This window comes from Ochotona princeps, unplaced genomic scaffold (assembly GCF_030435755.1).
Source record: "Ochotona princeps isolate mOchPri1 unplaced genomic scaffold, mOchPri1.hap1 HAP1_SCAFFOLD_3297, whole genome shotgun sequence".
Lineage (NCBI taxonomy): Eukaryota > Metazoa > Chordata > Mammalia > Lagomorpha > Ochotonidae > Ochotona > Ochotona princeps.
Window position 1 is genome coordinate 20,969 of NW_026697720.1, and position 16,281 is coordinate 37,249.

Consider the following 16,281-nt stretch of genomic DNA (forward strand, 5'->3'; position numbering starts at 1 on the left):
CTGAGATCTGGAACAAGACAGGGATGTCCACTTTCTCCACTGCTATTCAACATAGTTCTAGAGGTACTCGCTGAGGCCATAAGACAAGAAAAAGAAATCAGAGGAATCCAAATGGGAAACGAAGAAATCAAGCTTTCACTATATGCAGATGACATGATTCTTTATATAAAAGAGCCAAGAGGCTCAATACAGAGACTACAAGAACTTATATGAGAGTCGGTAGAGTGGCAGGGTACAAAATTAATGAACAAAAATCAACAGCCATAGTGTATGCTAATAGCCCAAATTTGCAAAAAGATCTAACCAGCAAGATACCATTCATAATAACAGAGAAAAGTATGAAGTATCTACAAATTAATCTAACCAAAAATGTAGGAGACCTATTTGAGAAAAACTACAAACTTCTTAAAAAAGAAATTGAACAAGATTTCGAAAGATGGAGTAACATCCCATGCTCCTGGATAGGTAAAATCAATATCATTAAAATGTCTATACTGCCAAAAGCAATGTATAAGCGATGGGGCTATTCAGTTCAACATTTAGTGCTGGTACAATTGGATAGTGACAGACCAAAATAAAAGAGTCAGGCCCTTATTTATTATTCTGTACAAAGGTAACTTCAAGGACTGGCACTGTGCTGTGAGAAACTAAGTCATTTTCTGCAGCAGAGGCATTTCATATGGGTTCTGGTTCAAGTCCTGCTTAAACCAATTCCCATCTAGGCTACTGCTAATGTACCTTGGAAATGCAGCAGAAAATGGCACAAGTTCTCAGGCCCATGCACCATTTAAAGACATTCATGGAGCTCCTACTCCTGGATTTGGCTTTGCCCTGCCCCCAGTATTTGAGGCAATTTAGGAAATAAGCCATATCAGAGATGAAAATTTCTCAATCCCTCATTCTCACCTCTACACCCAACCTCACTCGCTGTCTCTGTAACTCTGTCATTCAAATCAATAAACATAAATCTTTAAAACCTTAAATGCATCAACAGCAGATATAAAACTATACAATTCTAGCATAAAAGCCATAAGGGTTGAGTTCATGGTTTCAGACTTGGAAAGGGATTCCTAGAATTGATACCCAAATCACAAACAATAAAAGGAAACACAAATTTTACATCACCAGAAGTTAATCATTTGCACTTACCCAGCTACTAGCTATACAGCTAAAAGATACCCACAGAACAGGGAAAAGTAGGATGCTGCACCCTTTGCCATTTCTATACCTGCAGTATCAAGGCATGTCTAAATAGCAAATGAGTGACATATGACTGCTTATTAATCAATGTACTATTGCAATAATATAGGGAAAATCAGAGGAGTGAGGGTATGAAGAGGGGTAAAAGAAATTCAAGCATCTATGGAATTGTATTATAAGATAAAAATTAGTTAGAAATTAATAAAACTGGAATAAACAAAAAATGATTCACACTTACACAGAAACTGTCAAGAGTGGTAAAAGATAAAAATCAGGAGAAATCTTACAACCAATTTATCTGTCAGGAGATTTATCTAAAATATAAAGATTTCTTGCAACTCAAAAACACAGAAAAAATAATTCAAGTATTATGACACTGGAAATTGAGTAGACAATTATTGAGAGAAGGCATGAAAATGGTAAATGTTGGTTAATGTGATTATCAATTTGAGGATGAACATTTAAACCAAAATGGGTTATGAATTCTATTCACTAGAGAGGCTATATGACGAAAACGATGGAAGAGTCAAGCACTGGCAAGGAAGAGAAAAAGTTGGAACCTTACATACTCTGGGTGAGAAAGCAAAATTATACAGGTTTTATAGATAATCCTTGAAAATTACTGAAATAGCTAAATAGAATTATTGCCACAAATTCTACCACTGAACTTACATTCAAAAGATTGAAATGGATATAAAATCATGAATTTAACATAAATTTTTAAAGAATGAACACAGTTTTCAAGCCAAAGTAATAAAAGTTCAAATGCCCAACAACTAATGAATCCATTGATTAAAAAAAATGAAAAGTTACATAATGGAATAATGTTACTTGCTGCTACATAGAAATGATGTTATGACACACACACATCAACATAGAAAATCATTGAGAACCTAACAATGATTGAAATAAGCCAATCACAAGGGAACATGTATTACACAATTCCATTTGAACACAATTTAAGAAATAGTCACTATCTGGAGATAAAAGATTAGTGGTACAGGGGCAAGGAGTGATGAGGGAAGGAACAGAATTGCTGGAGTGACAAAAATATTCTAGAATTGGCAACAGTGATGACAACTGTACATTTAAAATGGGTACATTGTTGCTTCTGAATTACTTCTCAAGACATTTTAAAAAGAGGAAGAAATGCTGCAATACTTACTGACTGAGAAAAGTAAAGGACTAAAGAAATTAAGATTTAATAGCCTCCTGAGTTTTTTTAAGAAAGGATCATGTGGGTTTCTAAGGGAATCAATGTTCACTCCAAATGATGTTGCAGTGATCACATCCATGCTGTATGCCTCAAAGATTCTGTGGAGAGAGATACAAGGACAATTAAAAAAAGCAGCTACTTGCCATTCTTGAGCCACACATGTAGCAGGAAGTGCTGAGAAAGCACATGTCAAGCAAAACAGCAGAGAGCCAAACAATTCCTGGACCACATCTGGAGGCAGGCATTGAGGCTCAGTGGCTGAAGTTTAGTAAGCACATATCACCAGTCAGAATTCTGTTTCAATCCAGCCGACCACACTTCTGATCTAGCTTCATGCTAACACATCCCAGAATGCAAAAGCTGGTAGTTTAACAGCTTGGTTCCCTATCACACATGCAGGACATGCATGCGTTCAAACAACCTAGTCTGGTGAACCAGCAAATGGAAGATAGCTCCCTCTCTACCTCTCTCTCTCTCTCTGTCTCATTGAGATAAACATCTTTATTTTAAAAAATAGAACTACCATCTAGATCATCAGAATGATCATTACTACTGTCATTCACATTCAAACATATCAAGGGTGGAAGATACAGTTGTCTTTGCCCTGGGTAGCAGGGACTCTAGTAAAATTAGAGATGCATCTAAGCTCAAGCAGAGTTAAAGACCATAATCAAACAGGTTACAGAACTCTGTATTTGGATGTAAGACCTAAGCTTTAGCAGGATAGCTGGAATAATTCACTCTGCCCTGGAACTCATGAAGATGGCGCTCAGCCAGATCTTCCCTCACCTTAGAAGCTTTCTGGAAAGATGATTTTTTCCTAACACATTACTAAATATCAACACTCTGATCTGAATTACAGAACAATCAATCCTTCCCTTCATTCATTTACAAAGCTCTAAAATACACCCTCTTTTCCATCTCCAGAATCTGAGGTGGCCCTGAGGGTAGAATTCCCTTAAAAAGGTATATCCAAGGATGACTGTGGTTAAATATAATAACACTACATTAAACTTATTAACAAGAAGAATGCATACATAACTGTGTGAAATGCTATCTGCTTCTCCAGGAATTCATAGTTTACAAAGCAGACTCCTGAATAATTCAAAGTTAGTACATTCTGACTGGGAGAGCAAAATTTTCAAAAATTTCAAATGATGCTAATTTTGATGCTGTATTTCATATGTTAGTCCTCTGTCCAAATAGCAGCTCCACTAATAAATTCCAGCAAATTCACATTCTTGGAGATACCATGTATTAAGTCAGGCACTTGCGTCATTCCACCCCCAGGTGAGACTAGATTGAATCCCTAGCTCTTGGCTTAAGCTTGACCATTCCCTAGTTGTTGCAGATGTTTAGGATCAGGACACAGAATATATCTCGTTCTAGTTCTTTCGTCACACCAAATGTATATATATAATATAAATAAATATTCAAGTTTAGCCAGCAAATTATTTTGTTGCCATCCCCAAAGGCTTTTCTGGGCCTTCTCTCTCCACATATTCAAGAAATTTGAAGTAAAAGATATACTTCAGTATTTAGCATTTTTCTAATGTAATCAGCAATTCCATGAAGGCATTTTGGTTCTTCCTACACACACACACACACACATACACACTGGGACTCTCCTGGCATAGACCCTGCTTCCCGATCTGTACCAAATTCTTCCCTTAGTTCACAATCCCAATTCCATACCATCTTAAACAAAACACAACAAAACAAAACGAACAAAAAACTTCCACAGAATCATATTCCTTCTTTCTACACATGAATTTTGTCTCTCAAATAGCCAAAGTGACAGCCAAGCTGGTAACTATTATGTGCTCTAGTCCAAGAAAACCCAGTCTATCCCCAACTTCCTTTGTGTTGTATGTTATCCTTTCTGGTGGAATCACTGGAGTTGTAACACAACATACACTCTTTCGTATGTTCAACTCTAGGGATTCCCGAAGGAAAATTTCAACTCCATGCCATGTACTGAAAGAGCCCAGAACCCCACAAATACATTCTTACTTACTTGTTAAAATTGACAGGCTTGCCTTTCTCTGCTTCCTGAATCAAGTTTTTCACCAACACATCTCCATAATGGGCAATGATGGGTAGCATCTAAGTACACACACACAACACCAGCCACAGTGAGATGCAGAGATCCAGGTCACATAAGGAAATAGTTTTCTAATGAAGCAGGAGTGACAAAATGAGTCTATATACACCACTTCCTCCATAGTTAAAAGTAAATATTCAAGTCAAAAGGATTGGATTATCAAAGCAGATGTAGTTCATCAACATTTTTAATGAATGCAATTCTCTTCTAGATTATAAAGAGAAAAGGTCAGTTTAAGGAACATTGGTGCCAATAAACTTTCCGCTTCAAATGGACTAGGATTGTCTTTCCATTTTTTTTCCAGACTCAGTTAAGTTTGTAATTAACATATACTAATTTATTACCTCCTTGATTTTTCCACTAGTGAAGGTTGGAGACAACAGTGTTCTTATTCTCTTCCATTCTTCATCCTTAGAATTGGTGATGGAGCTTTTCATAAATCCCACTGGTCCAAAAGGCTAAAATTCAAATAAAGACATTTTGCCCAGCATAAGTTCTGAAGATCATCACTGTTATAAATGTTTATTACACACACATCAGGCATTTCAAACTACTTAGTAGAAGTCTACCATTTGGTATGCTAAGATTATGTGCTCATAAATATTATTCTAAATGCCTAGCCTCATAAGAGAGTAGATGTGCTATGTTCTGAGGCATTTATTTTCCGTTTTCCTATAAAAATCAATTTGCCATATATCAGAGAATCTGTCATTCCAGGAGACTAAACAGAAACAGAAACATCCTCTAATATAGAGCACAACAGAAATGAATTGCTGGTGGACATCCAGATGGCCAAAAAAGCCTGTATGTTTCTTTGAAACAATTTTGTTTTCCACTCTGCCCTACTCTCTATACACAAAAACATGCACATGAACAACAACCGATACAAGAAGAGAACGTTCCTTAAAAAGTAAAAATACATTTCATTTGGGTTTAGATATTCTGCTTTGAGATATTTATTCCCCCACCAAACCATGAAATCATAGTATCAAACAAAGAACTAAACACTGAAATCCTGTTATTCACAGCACAATGGATGGAATGGAAGCTTATTATATTAAAACAAATAAACATTACACAGAAAAGCAAACACCAAACGTTTCTCTCATGTGTAGAATTTTTATAACACATTCTGAACCAAAAGGAGGCTTTGAAGCACTGCAAGAGGAAATAGAGAAGGATGTTGAATGGCAGGCACCATAACACTGTGTTGTAATAAGATTCAGCATCTGATACAGAGTGGCACATCTATATATCACAACAACTTATTTTTTTATTGAATGAAACACTGAAAAAGAAAAACTCATAAGCCCTGGCATAAAGAAAAATACAGGAAAATACAAGGAACAGTATCAGTGGGACCCCATAACTGCACCTACTGTGCTATTTGTAATCCAGATTTCTGCTAATGGCAGAGGAAGGCAAAGGAGAATGACCAAAGTGTTCTGGTTCCTGCATCCATGTGGAAAACCAAGAAGAAGCTCCTGGCTCTGATCTTCATATGGGCCAAACTCTGGCCATTGCAGCAATCTGGGAGTGAACCAATGGATGGACACTCATGCTCTAAGTCTCACTCTTGCTCTCTTTCACTCTTTGTTTCATTCTTTCTCTCCTGCCACCATCTTTTTCAGGAACAGGTTTCTGGCATATTTAAATGAAACATCCTTTACAAAATTAAAGTCTAAACATGTTAACATGTAAACATTTTCACTACCTGATCAGTTAATTCTACTTTTATTAAAATAACATACAGTAAAATAAAAAAATGTATTATTTGCAACCAAAAACATAGTTTTTATGATCACTTTTTAAGGTAGATAATACCTCTGAGACTGCAAACCTATTGTGAGGCCAGTATTTGGCACTGCATGCTAACCTTCACTCATTGCAGTTCTGAAATCCTATATCAACCCTTACATGCTAGATCAGCATTCTGATCCTGCTTCCTGCATATACCCTAGAGACACAGCAGTGAATGGTGAAGTCATCTGGTACCTGCACTAACATGGGAGATCCAGAAGAAGCTCCTGGATCTGAGCTTTGATTAAATTCACTCTGGCCATTGCAGCCATTTATAGAGAACCAGTAAATGAGAGACTTCCCTCTCTGTCTCACCTTCTTTCTCTGTAAAGTCTGCCCTTCAATTACAAAATAAATAAATCTTTAAAAAATAAACTTATTTGCTATTCTGAAGAAATATGAGATTGCATGGAAGTCCATTTGTCTCACACCACAAAGAAAAAAGGAAAAGGACAATTATATCGACCATCCTCAGACTGGCCTAGCAATTCAAAATTCTAGGAAACTTTTTCCAACTTGTAAAACTATACTTTGTTTTAAAATGAACATTTCCAATACTTGTGCATAAAAAACCTAAATACAGAAATACAGCAAATTTCTTCAACTTAATTAAGAAAAAAATGCTGTTATACAAAAAGAACAGAAGAAAAGACTTTCAGTCAGTACACAATGTAATGGGGAAACTCAATATTTCCCATTCCCATCAGTCAGAACACAAAACCAATGCACAGAAATCACCTTCATGTAAAAGCTTATGAAGACATCATACAAATACAATTTCAATCACTCCTGATAAAAATAAACAATTTAAGTAGAAAGTTTAACAGATACAGATATAGATATAGATGCTGATATATATAGAGAGATGATAGGTAGATAGATAGAATATATATATATATATATATATATATATATATATATATATATATATATATATATATACTGATAGCAATATGTTAATGAAAGGAATCCACGAAACCTAACACAATGGAGAGGCATGCTATGGTTATAGACTGACAGACTCACAACTCTAAGGACACAGACTCTAACACAGCTCATCTGTGGTTTGTTGTAGATAAAAATGAGCTATCCTAACTTTGTATGGAATGACGAGAGACCAAGAACAGCTAAGCCAGTTCTGAAAAATAAAATGGGAGAATTCACTTCACATGTTAAGGGTTATTATAGAGCTACCATTACCAAGACACTATGGCATTATTGGAGGATTAGACAGAGTGATCAGTACAACAGAACAGATGATGAAACCTAGACCCACACAATCACTACTAACTGATTTTCAAAGGTGGTAAAGCAATTTGAGGAAGTGAGTGAAGGAGTGTTGAAACAATTGGGTAGCACATACTCCAAAATTAACACTAGTCTAAACCTCAAACCTGACATAAATATTAGGTCAAAATAGATTATATGCATAAAACATAGCCATAAAATTGAAAAAAAAAACAGAAGTGCTAGGCAAATAATTTTTAGATTTGATATCAAAAGCACAATGAACAAAAGGCATGCATGAGACTGTCAGTCATTTTGTTGTGAGTTAATTCTTGTATACCAGGGCCCTTATTTATGGGCAGTACAAGCAATAGTGAGAAGAGGGACATTGTCTCCTACATGATTGGGAAACACTCCAGTGGCATCATAATGGACTTGGGAAAATTCATGGAAGACACACATTGTGAGATTGGAGGGGATAAAAGAGGAGAGGGGAGAGAACTTGGAGGAAAGGGAAGAGACTCCAGCGCCAACTAAACTTTATCCAAAAAACAGTTTTAAAAATTAAAAATTTAAATAAATATTTTTTCTTTCAGCTTTGAAAAAATAAAATGAACATTAGGCAAAATCTAAGTAAAAAAGTAAAAATTCTTATAGGGAATCTATTAAGGAATCTATTAAAAGTAATGGATGAGATGCATGTTGTGGCTCCAACAAAATAGTAAGAGGGAATCTCTGTAATGAAAGAAGTCTCATCTTGTTTGTGCTGCTAGTTACACAAATCTATATATCTGCTCCATGTGGCTAGCTACATACACACACACATACACACACACACACACACAGAGAGAGAGAGAGAGAGAGAGAGAGAGAGAGAGAGAAGTGAAACATGAAATCTGATCTGAATAATGTTTGTTTTCTACTTGCCACTAGAGAAATACACTAATTATGAAATGAAATGAAAAACAAAATGAAACACACATGAAACTTCCCTGATAATTTTGGTACTATATAATATGTAAGAATAAAAGCTTAACAATTAATACTTAAACCTGAATAATAAGCATGCCTACCCGTCGGTTTGTGAAGCTGGAGTAACATTCTTTCAGCAGCACAGTTTTCAGCATGTCTGGATCAGTGATGACCAGCACAGGCAGTCGACCATCATACAATCTATTACGAGAAAACAGAAATGATTAAACACAACAAGCCTAATGCAATAGCCACAGCCAAGCCCAGGAACCACACTTGGATCCTGATGTCATGTTTCTCATACTCCTTTTGTATAACACACAGCAACATCCCTTTTTGGTTCAAGTTAGAGTAGGATGTACAGTAAGATTCCAGCCACAGAAGACACACTTGTCTTCATAAAGGCAAGATCACTCAAGAAAAGTAAAATAAATTTAGAAGCTAAACAGCTCATCATGAAAATCACACATATAGAAAGAATACTAGATTGCTGCCATGGTGGCATAGCAATTGAAAATCATCACCGGAAAGGCTGCTCAACATTAAAATCAGCTCACAAGTAGCAGCCTGGGAAAGCAGCAGAAGATGGCCCATGTGTTTGTGATCCTGACATCCATGTTGAAGATTGAATAAGCCTCCTGGCTCCTGCCTTTCTTGGTCTCATACAAGCTATTTGGCCACACAGGGACTCAAAACCCAAAGGGAAAATATCTCTTTCTCTGTTTCTCTTTGCCATTATGATTATGAAAACATAATCAATAAATATTTTGAAAGAATTTTAGAGCATTTCTTAGATCTAGGTTCAAAGAATTTAAAAGATAAGAGAATTTCAAATTTCACTAAGGAAAAGATAAGCTGAATTTGAGGTAAAGTTTCAGCTTAGGCATAGTTTGTTCATCATACACAATTTCAACAAACCCTTTTGTAATACTATGTATTTCATTATTTTTTCAATTTCCCATTTTGTTATTTTATGATACAGTTCCATAAATGCTTAGATTACCCTTCCACTATATTACTATGGTGAAGTCCTTCATAAACAGTCACAAGTCCAACATTCTGCTCTTTAAGTATCCTGATATTATATGTATACATAGTAGCAGAGAGTCCAGCATCCTGTTGTTATGGTATATGTAACACTTTCATTGTGAGTCCATTTGTGATTTTGAACTTGAGATGCATACTACATTGTGTCTTCATGTCTGGATATGATAGTCTCTTACACAGCTACCATACATACCTTTACATGAAATCCATAAAACAAGATGAAGAACAGGAAGAAAAATAGAAAATTTACAACAGCATGAAGTCAAATAAGGGAGTGAGCATTTCCTTACTAGTGACGATGGCAGTCAGTCACCACATCCTATACTGCATTGATTGGCTGAGTGCAAATTGAAGATCCAACCCCAGATTCCATATTATGTCAAAGAAGATCCTGAGGTACAGAAGGTGACAGGTGGTTGCTTCCTGTCACCCTCATGGGAGGTCTGGATTATGCTCCTGGCTCCTCCCACCTACCACCCCTAGCATTCTTTGGCATTGGTGGCATGAAACAACTAATGGCAGAGATGCTCTTCTTTCTGTATGTCTCGCAATTTTTTTTAAAAAAGATATTATGCAACTAAAACACAAAGGCAAGTGAATCATTTAAGACTGACAAATAGTAAATCCTGCAAGGGGAATTTAGGATTGAGTGAAAAGAGGTCCAGTGCTGCATGTTCTTAGAACACTTTTGTAGGCCATGTCACCTCAGAAGCTCCTGGACCAGCTCTAAGAGTTTGATGAGACAAGATCTGAAATTTAAAAAAAAATAGGAAGAGGCAAAGTCTTCTCCCATTTGCACATAGGTTCCAATCCTATCAGTTATACCTCTTTATGAATGCTGAAAATGAAAAGTGTGCCCTGTATGTCATCAAGTATATCAACCCAAGAGAGACCAAATAGTTTAAATAACCCTATGTTTACTCACTAGATTCAGGGGGAAAAAAGTAAAGAAATTTGTATACTTATCTTTGCTAAAACTATTGGTTTAAATTTTTGAAAAACAAAACAAAACAAAACAAAACAAAAAACCCATACACTTGCAGAGACTAATACATACATATAGGCATATATATTGCATAGATATGATGTATATATACAACATATTTACTAGTACCTATCAGTTATTCTCTCTTTTCTAAAGAATTCAATTCACTCATTCATTTTTCTGAAGGTATATTCCACAGAGAGAAGAAATGATGCAAAAAGGAAGATTTTCAATCTTCTGATTCACTCCCCAATTGGCCATAAATGCCAGAATTGAACTGAAGCAAATATGTGAACAGGAGATTCTTTCTAGTTTCCCATATGGGTCAGGGGCCCAGTTTTTGAGTCAGTCTCCACTGCTTTCCCAAGCAGTCAGCAGAGCGTCAGATCAGAAGTGCAGCAGCTGGACACACACTGGAGTTCATATAAAATGCCACGACTAATAGGTGGAGAAATAACCATCTATACCACCATGCCAGCTTGACCAATAATCATTCTTTCAAAATCACATTTTAAATATTATCTTTAGGTAACAGGATTTAGATACTTTCTTAAAAGCAATCAACATGCCTGTGGGAAACCTTCCATGGCCTATTCTGGGCTGTTTCTATCATGCTTCTTGCGCTTACCTGTAGGGGCTGTGTCCTGCCAGAAGAGTTGCCCAAGCTCCTCCATCACAACCCCTCCCAGTGCCAGATTTTGCACAAACCAGGGGGTCCATGAGCCAGCACTACTCAGTTTACCTCCTGTCCTATCAGGAACAGTGGCTTTTTTTTGGCTGACTTTCAACCCATTTTGGTTCATGCTGTTGGATGTTTCAGCCCAGCCATGGCTCGTCCATACCCACATATGGCTCACAAATGGCTCAGTAGGGGTTAAGACCTAGCCTAGTCTGTCCCACATCTACCCTGTCCTCCAGGACAGCAGACGGTGTTGGGGTCTGGCCTGGCCTGGTGCATCCAGTCCCAGTCCAGACTAGTTGCAAGGGGAACTATGACTGTTGCCCTAAAGTTTCATGCCCCTGTTCCTGGATAGCACCAGGAATCCTGTCTCACCTACACTAAAGCTGGCCCTATTCATGGGTGTCCCCAAGCAGCTATTCCATATCATAAAGACCTCAGAGCTCGCCCAAAGCCAAGGGCCCGCCCACCATCCGCTTTGGCCTGGGTCCCTGGCCGAATTCCACCTCCAAGGGGCGCCTCCTGCCGTCGCCACCCTGCAGAAGTTTCAGGCCGCCCCCCACCCTAAGAATGAAAAGTTTCCCACAGGCATACACTTGGCATGGGTCGGGGGCAGACCAGGCTGAATCAGTTCATGTCATCCACTGGCAAATCTGAACACCAGAACAGAGTGTGGATCGAGCTAGGTTTGGTGGCGACAAAAACCAATGCACAATATGGAATGCTAGGGTGAGGTTGCCTGTACTGGATGTGACTGCAGCACCCAACCAGCACATGTGAGAACCAGGAAGGGAGGGGGCAGAGCCAGCAAGGGTATTAAGGGGTGGTTCCCTCGCCAGACAGCTACTCCCACTGGAGAGCGTGGGCTGGAATGGGGACAGACCAGACTAAGCAGGGCTACAACACCTGTGCACTGCATGTGGACTAGATCAGAGAAAAGCCAGGCTGGGCTGATTATTCCTGCTGGTGCAAGCATAAATTAGAGTGGGTGAGGGTTGTTTGGGCTTAGCCGCAGCATCAGCTGGCAGAAGCTGGCACTGGGGACTAACTCTGTCAAATCAAATCACAGAACCAATCAAAAAGTGCATAAACCGGGACTGAGAGAGAATGGGGAGGGAAATAGTGGGTTCCTCCTCTTGGGTCACTACTCCCACGGGAGGGCATGAAAAATAGGACAGGGGCTGAGGTGGCTAGACAGAGAGGCACTCAACAACATCCGTGAGGGCTGGATAGTTGAGTTGGTTAGATGGAACTAAGCTTCAATATCCATTGACATGTACGAGAGCCAAATGGGATGTGGGACAGACAGGACTAGTCTGCTGCACATACTGGCAAACCAGGGTAGGGGGGTGGGCCTGATGGGGGTTATTGTGGGTCTCTCCAACTAGGCTGCAGCTCCCACTGGTCTATGTGAGAGCCGAGCATGTGCTGGGCAGAACCAGGCTGGACTGCAACATTGGTTCCAGTGCAAGTCGGGACTGAAAACAGACCCAAACCAACAACTGCAACCACCAGCTGATCATGGTGATGGACTGTGCCGGGCCCTGTGCTTGCTAGAACAAACAAGAATCTGGTCTGGGAACACCTCAGACAAAGTTTCTTTGGAGATCTCCCCAATTGAAATGGCAGACTCAGAACCCTAACCAAGAAAAGAAAGAAGAAAGAACAAGTCAATCAACCACCTCAGCTATATGTTGGCAGCGAAATACTGGACAAACAAAGTCTCTATGTTGGACTGTGTCAACCAGTAGATTCTTCAACGACCTCATAGTGCTTGGAGTGGCAAGACTGGCAGCGATTCATGACTGGTGAACTATCAAAACCACTTAAGCAAGTATCTCAGAGCATGCCCCGCAACCGGGACTTGGGGTTGGTGGGAAACTGGGTGGGGCCTCTCCCTTAATAACCTCCTTTACCTCAGATACATGAAGGAAACAATATGGAAATAATAGTCTTACCCACTTCCCTGTAGCCCTTGAACCTTTTTACCATAATTAACTATGTCAAGATTGTCCAAAAGATAATAAAAAATATAAAATAACCATCAAAAAATAAATAAAAGGAATCAACAGACAGAAGATATGCTATCACGCAGACACAACGCATATTAGAATGTCCTGGAAAAATGTATTATACCCAATTATTGATCCAAAAGCAACCAAAATATAAAACAACCATGCCCTGTTCAGATTGGGGCCCCTTGGCCAACAACAGCTTAAAACGTCGATGACCTACAACATTTACACCAAATTCAAACACTGACACCTGGGGTATATGCAGTCTTTGGTAGAATAAGCCTTTACAACTTTACCCTGGATACGCTTATGTCAAAAGGCTCTGAACTAAGATTGTCCCTTATACAGTGAGTACCTCACCAGAATGAGGAAGTTTTCCAAATACTCACCCCCACATATTTCCATATTTTGTTAAACATTTCATGTCTAAATCCCAGATACCCTGTGAAGGGAAATGAAATGATATGTGATTATTATTGTAAACAGAGTAAACTTGATATCGATACATTTGAAGTAAATTGAACAAAATGCAATTACAACTAGCTTAATACTATTATACTTTAATTATTCAGAATCTCAAAATTTGCAGGTACCTGGGAGAAAAAGAGAGAAGACATTTGAAGTGCAGAATTCAAAGGCAATCTGGAGTTTCCATAATATTGTGGAAACCCGGTGGCTTAACCTTGTCTACAAATATGACGCAACCCTTGTCACTGTGAAGAATTTTCCTGGGCCTTTGTGGTCTCCATAAATCTCCTAAACCAGCAATTATTTTCCTCCATAAGCACTTGAGGAAACTGAGACTTGAGGAAAGCTGTGAGGTTCGCAGGGATCCATCCACTCACTTCTCTAGATCTCATGAAATTTCTAGACTTCTGACAGAATTAAGAAGCTAAAGACATCAGTTAATCTCTTTTGTTCTCAAAAATGTAGGTCACTCTTGGGTATGTTTTTTGAGTAAGAAAATGCATTGGTGAAAGAATGCATGTGAATTCACCTTCCAGTTTTGGATCACAGTATGGGCAAGAGGAGCAAATATCACCTTTACACACAGAACCCAGCATACTATTTTTTAAAGATATATTTGTTCTTATTAAAAAATCAGATATACAGAGAGGAAGAACTTCCATCCAATGATTGACTCCCCAAGTGATCGCATTGGCCTAAGCTAAGCCAGTGCGGAGCCAGAAGCCAGGAGCCTCTTCTGGGTCTCCTGCAAGGGCGCAGGGTCCCAAAGATTTGCACCATCTTCTACTGCTTTTGCAGGCCACAAGCAGGGAGTTGAAGGGAAGCAGGGCCACCAATATTAGAACTAGTGCCCATATGGGATTCCTTTGTTACAAGGCAAGATCTTTAACTGCTAGGCTACTTAGTTGTGCCCCGACCCAGGATATTATAATAACTGCATATGGACGTGCGTTCCAGCATAGTAGCTAAGTCATTTCCCTTATATTTGAGTATCTGTGTCACATATCTGGGCCTGCCTCCTCACTTTAAATTTCCACTGTTACACATCCTAGGCTGCATGAGGGATAGCTCATCTAACAGGGTACCTCCATTCTACTCAGAAGACCTGGATTCAGTTGAACTTCTGAGCTTCTGACCCAGTGTAGTCATGGATATTGAAGGCATTTGCAGAGTACACAAGCACATCAAAGCTGAATCTCCTCTCCCCGAACTACTTGTTAACAAATAAATACATAAAATACGTTCAATATTCTGGTCGTAAATAGCTGCGGGCTTAATAAACTAAAGTTTCAAAGCTATGCATGGAGAAGAGACCAAACATTATTATGACCTCTGCTGCAGTCAGGAAAACTGGAATCTTGAGCATACAGCTTCATGAGTCAACATGGTGTCCACATGCTGCATTGTCCAAATACCAAGCTCTGCTTTATGTTCCTGAGAAAGTGCCAACAAAAACTGAAAGTTCTCTTCATAATGCTCACACAGTGTAAATATCAAGTCACAGCTGAACATCGAGTGTTGATGAAACACAAACATTCCCTATTTAATTATGTAGTTATTTTCATTGCAAAGTCAAACAGATAAATAGAAAGATAGATAGGAAAAGAGACAGAGATGAAAATCTTGTGTCTGATGATTCACTCCCCAAGTGACTACAATGGCTAGATCTTTGCTGAACCAAAACCATGATCAACGAGATCTTCTAGGTCTCCCATGTGGGTACAGGGTCCCAAAGCTTTGGGCCATGCTCAACTGCTTTCCCAGGCCACAAACACAGTTAGATGGGAAGCAGAGCAGCTGGGATTAGAACCAGAGCCCATATGGGATCCTGGAGCATTCGAGGTAAGGACTTTAGCTGCATGGCCACCATACCATACTCCAAAATGCCCTCTTTTACTGAGGTAAATAGGATTTTGAGCCCAGACTAAACTTCTCCATCACCTGGAAGTGATTCAAACATCTGTCAGAACGTTAGTAAATTAAAACTTGTCAGAATTCCAGGATTCCGGACCTTGGGGATGGGGGCAGCTTGCAATTCCCCACAGTGTGGCTGTGGCGGGATGCCCCTGCCGGGTGGGATCTTATGCAGGGGACTCAGGCCAAGGTCGCTGCCGAAAGGCAGGGACTGAGTCCTTGGATTTGGGCGGCCAGTGCATCAACTGGTGCCAGGCTCTGCATGCTGGTGGCCCAGCAGCAAGCTCTGGGGTTCTTACAATATGAAATAGCTGCTTAGGGACACCCATGAATAAGGCCAGCTTTAGTATAGGTGAGACATGAATTCTTCGTGATTACCAATAACATGGTCAGGAAACTTCAGGGCAAGAGTGGAACTGAGACCTGATGACTTCAAGGGGAATATACAAAAGATCTATTTGGGCCAGACTGATTCACCAGCCAAATTAGGAATCCTGAGATGGGTTGTTAGCATAAAGCATCACTGAATGCCACACACCAGTCCACACCAAAGCTGTGGATGGGGGCCTGTCTGGTAGGGCTATGTACCATTACTTGACTGGGTGGTGGAATAGTGGACTGGTCACATTTGGCAGGGTCAAGATACCAACTAGT

The 16,281-nt window shown here is 39.2% G+C and overlaps 1 protein-coding gene across 1 annotated transcript in view; it reads right to left on the reverse strand.

Moving 5' to 3' along the window:
* Positions 1-13,681, reverse strand: part of LOC101519834 (cytochrome P450 3A6-like) — a 32,869-nt gene extending 19,188 nt beyond the window's left edge. The window contains exons 1-5 of the mRNA XM_058659672.1: positions 13,635-13,681; positions 8,621-8,720; positions 4,865-4,978; positions 4,434-4,522; positions 2,366-2,514 (exon numbers count right to left, since the gene is read on the reverse strand). Of these exons, the coding sequence (XP_058515655.1) occupies positions 2,366-2,514; positions 4,434-4,522; positions 4,865-4,978; positions 8,621-8,720; positions 13,635-13,669 (487 nt within the window). The 5' untranslated portion in view covers positions 13,670-13,681. The remainder of the gene's footprint in view (positions 1-2,365; positions 2,515-4,433; positions 4,523-4,864; positions 4,979-8,620; positions 8,721-13,634) is intronic.
* Positions 13,682-16,281: the final 2,600 nt, after the last annotated feature.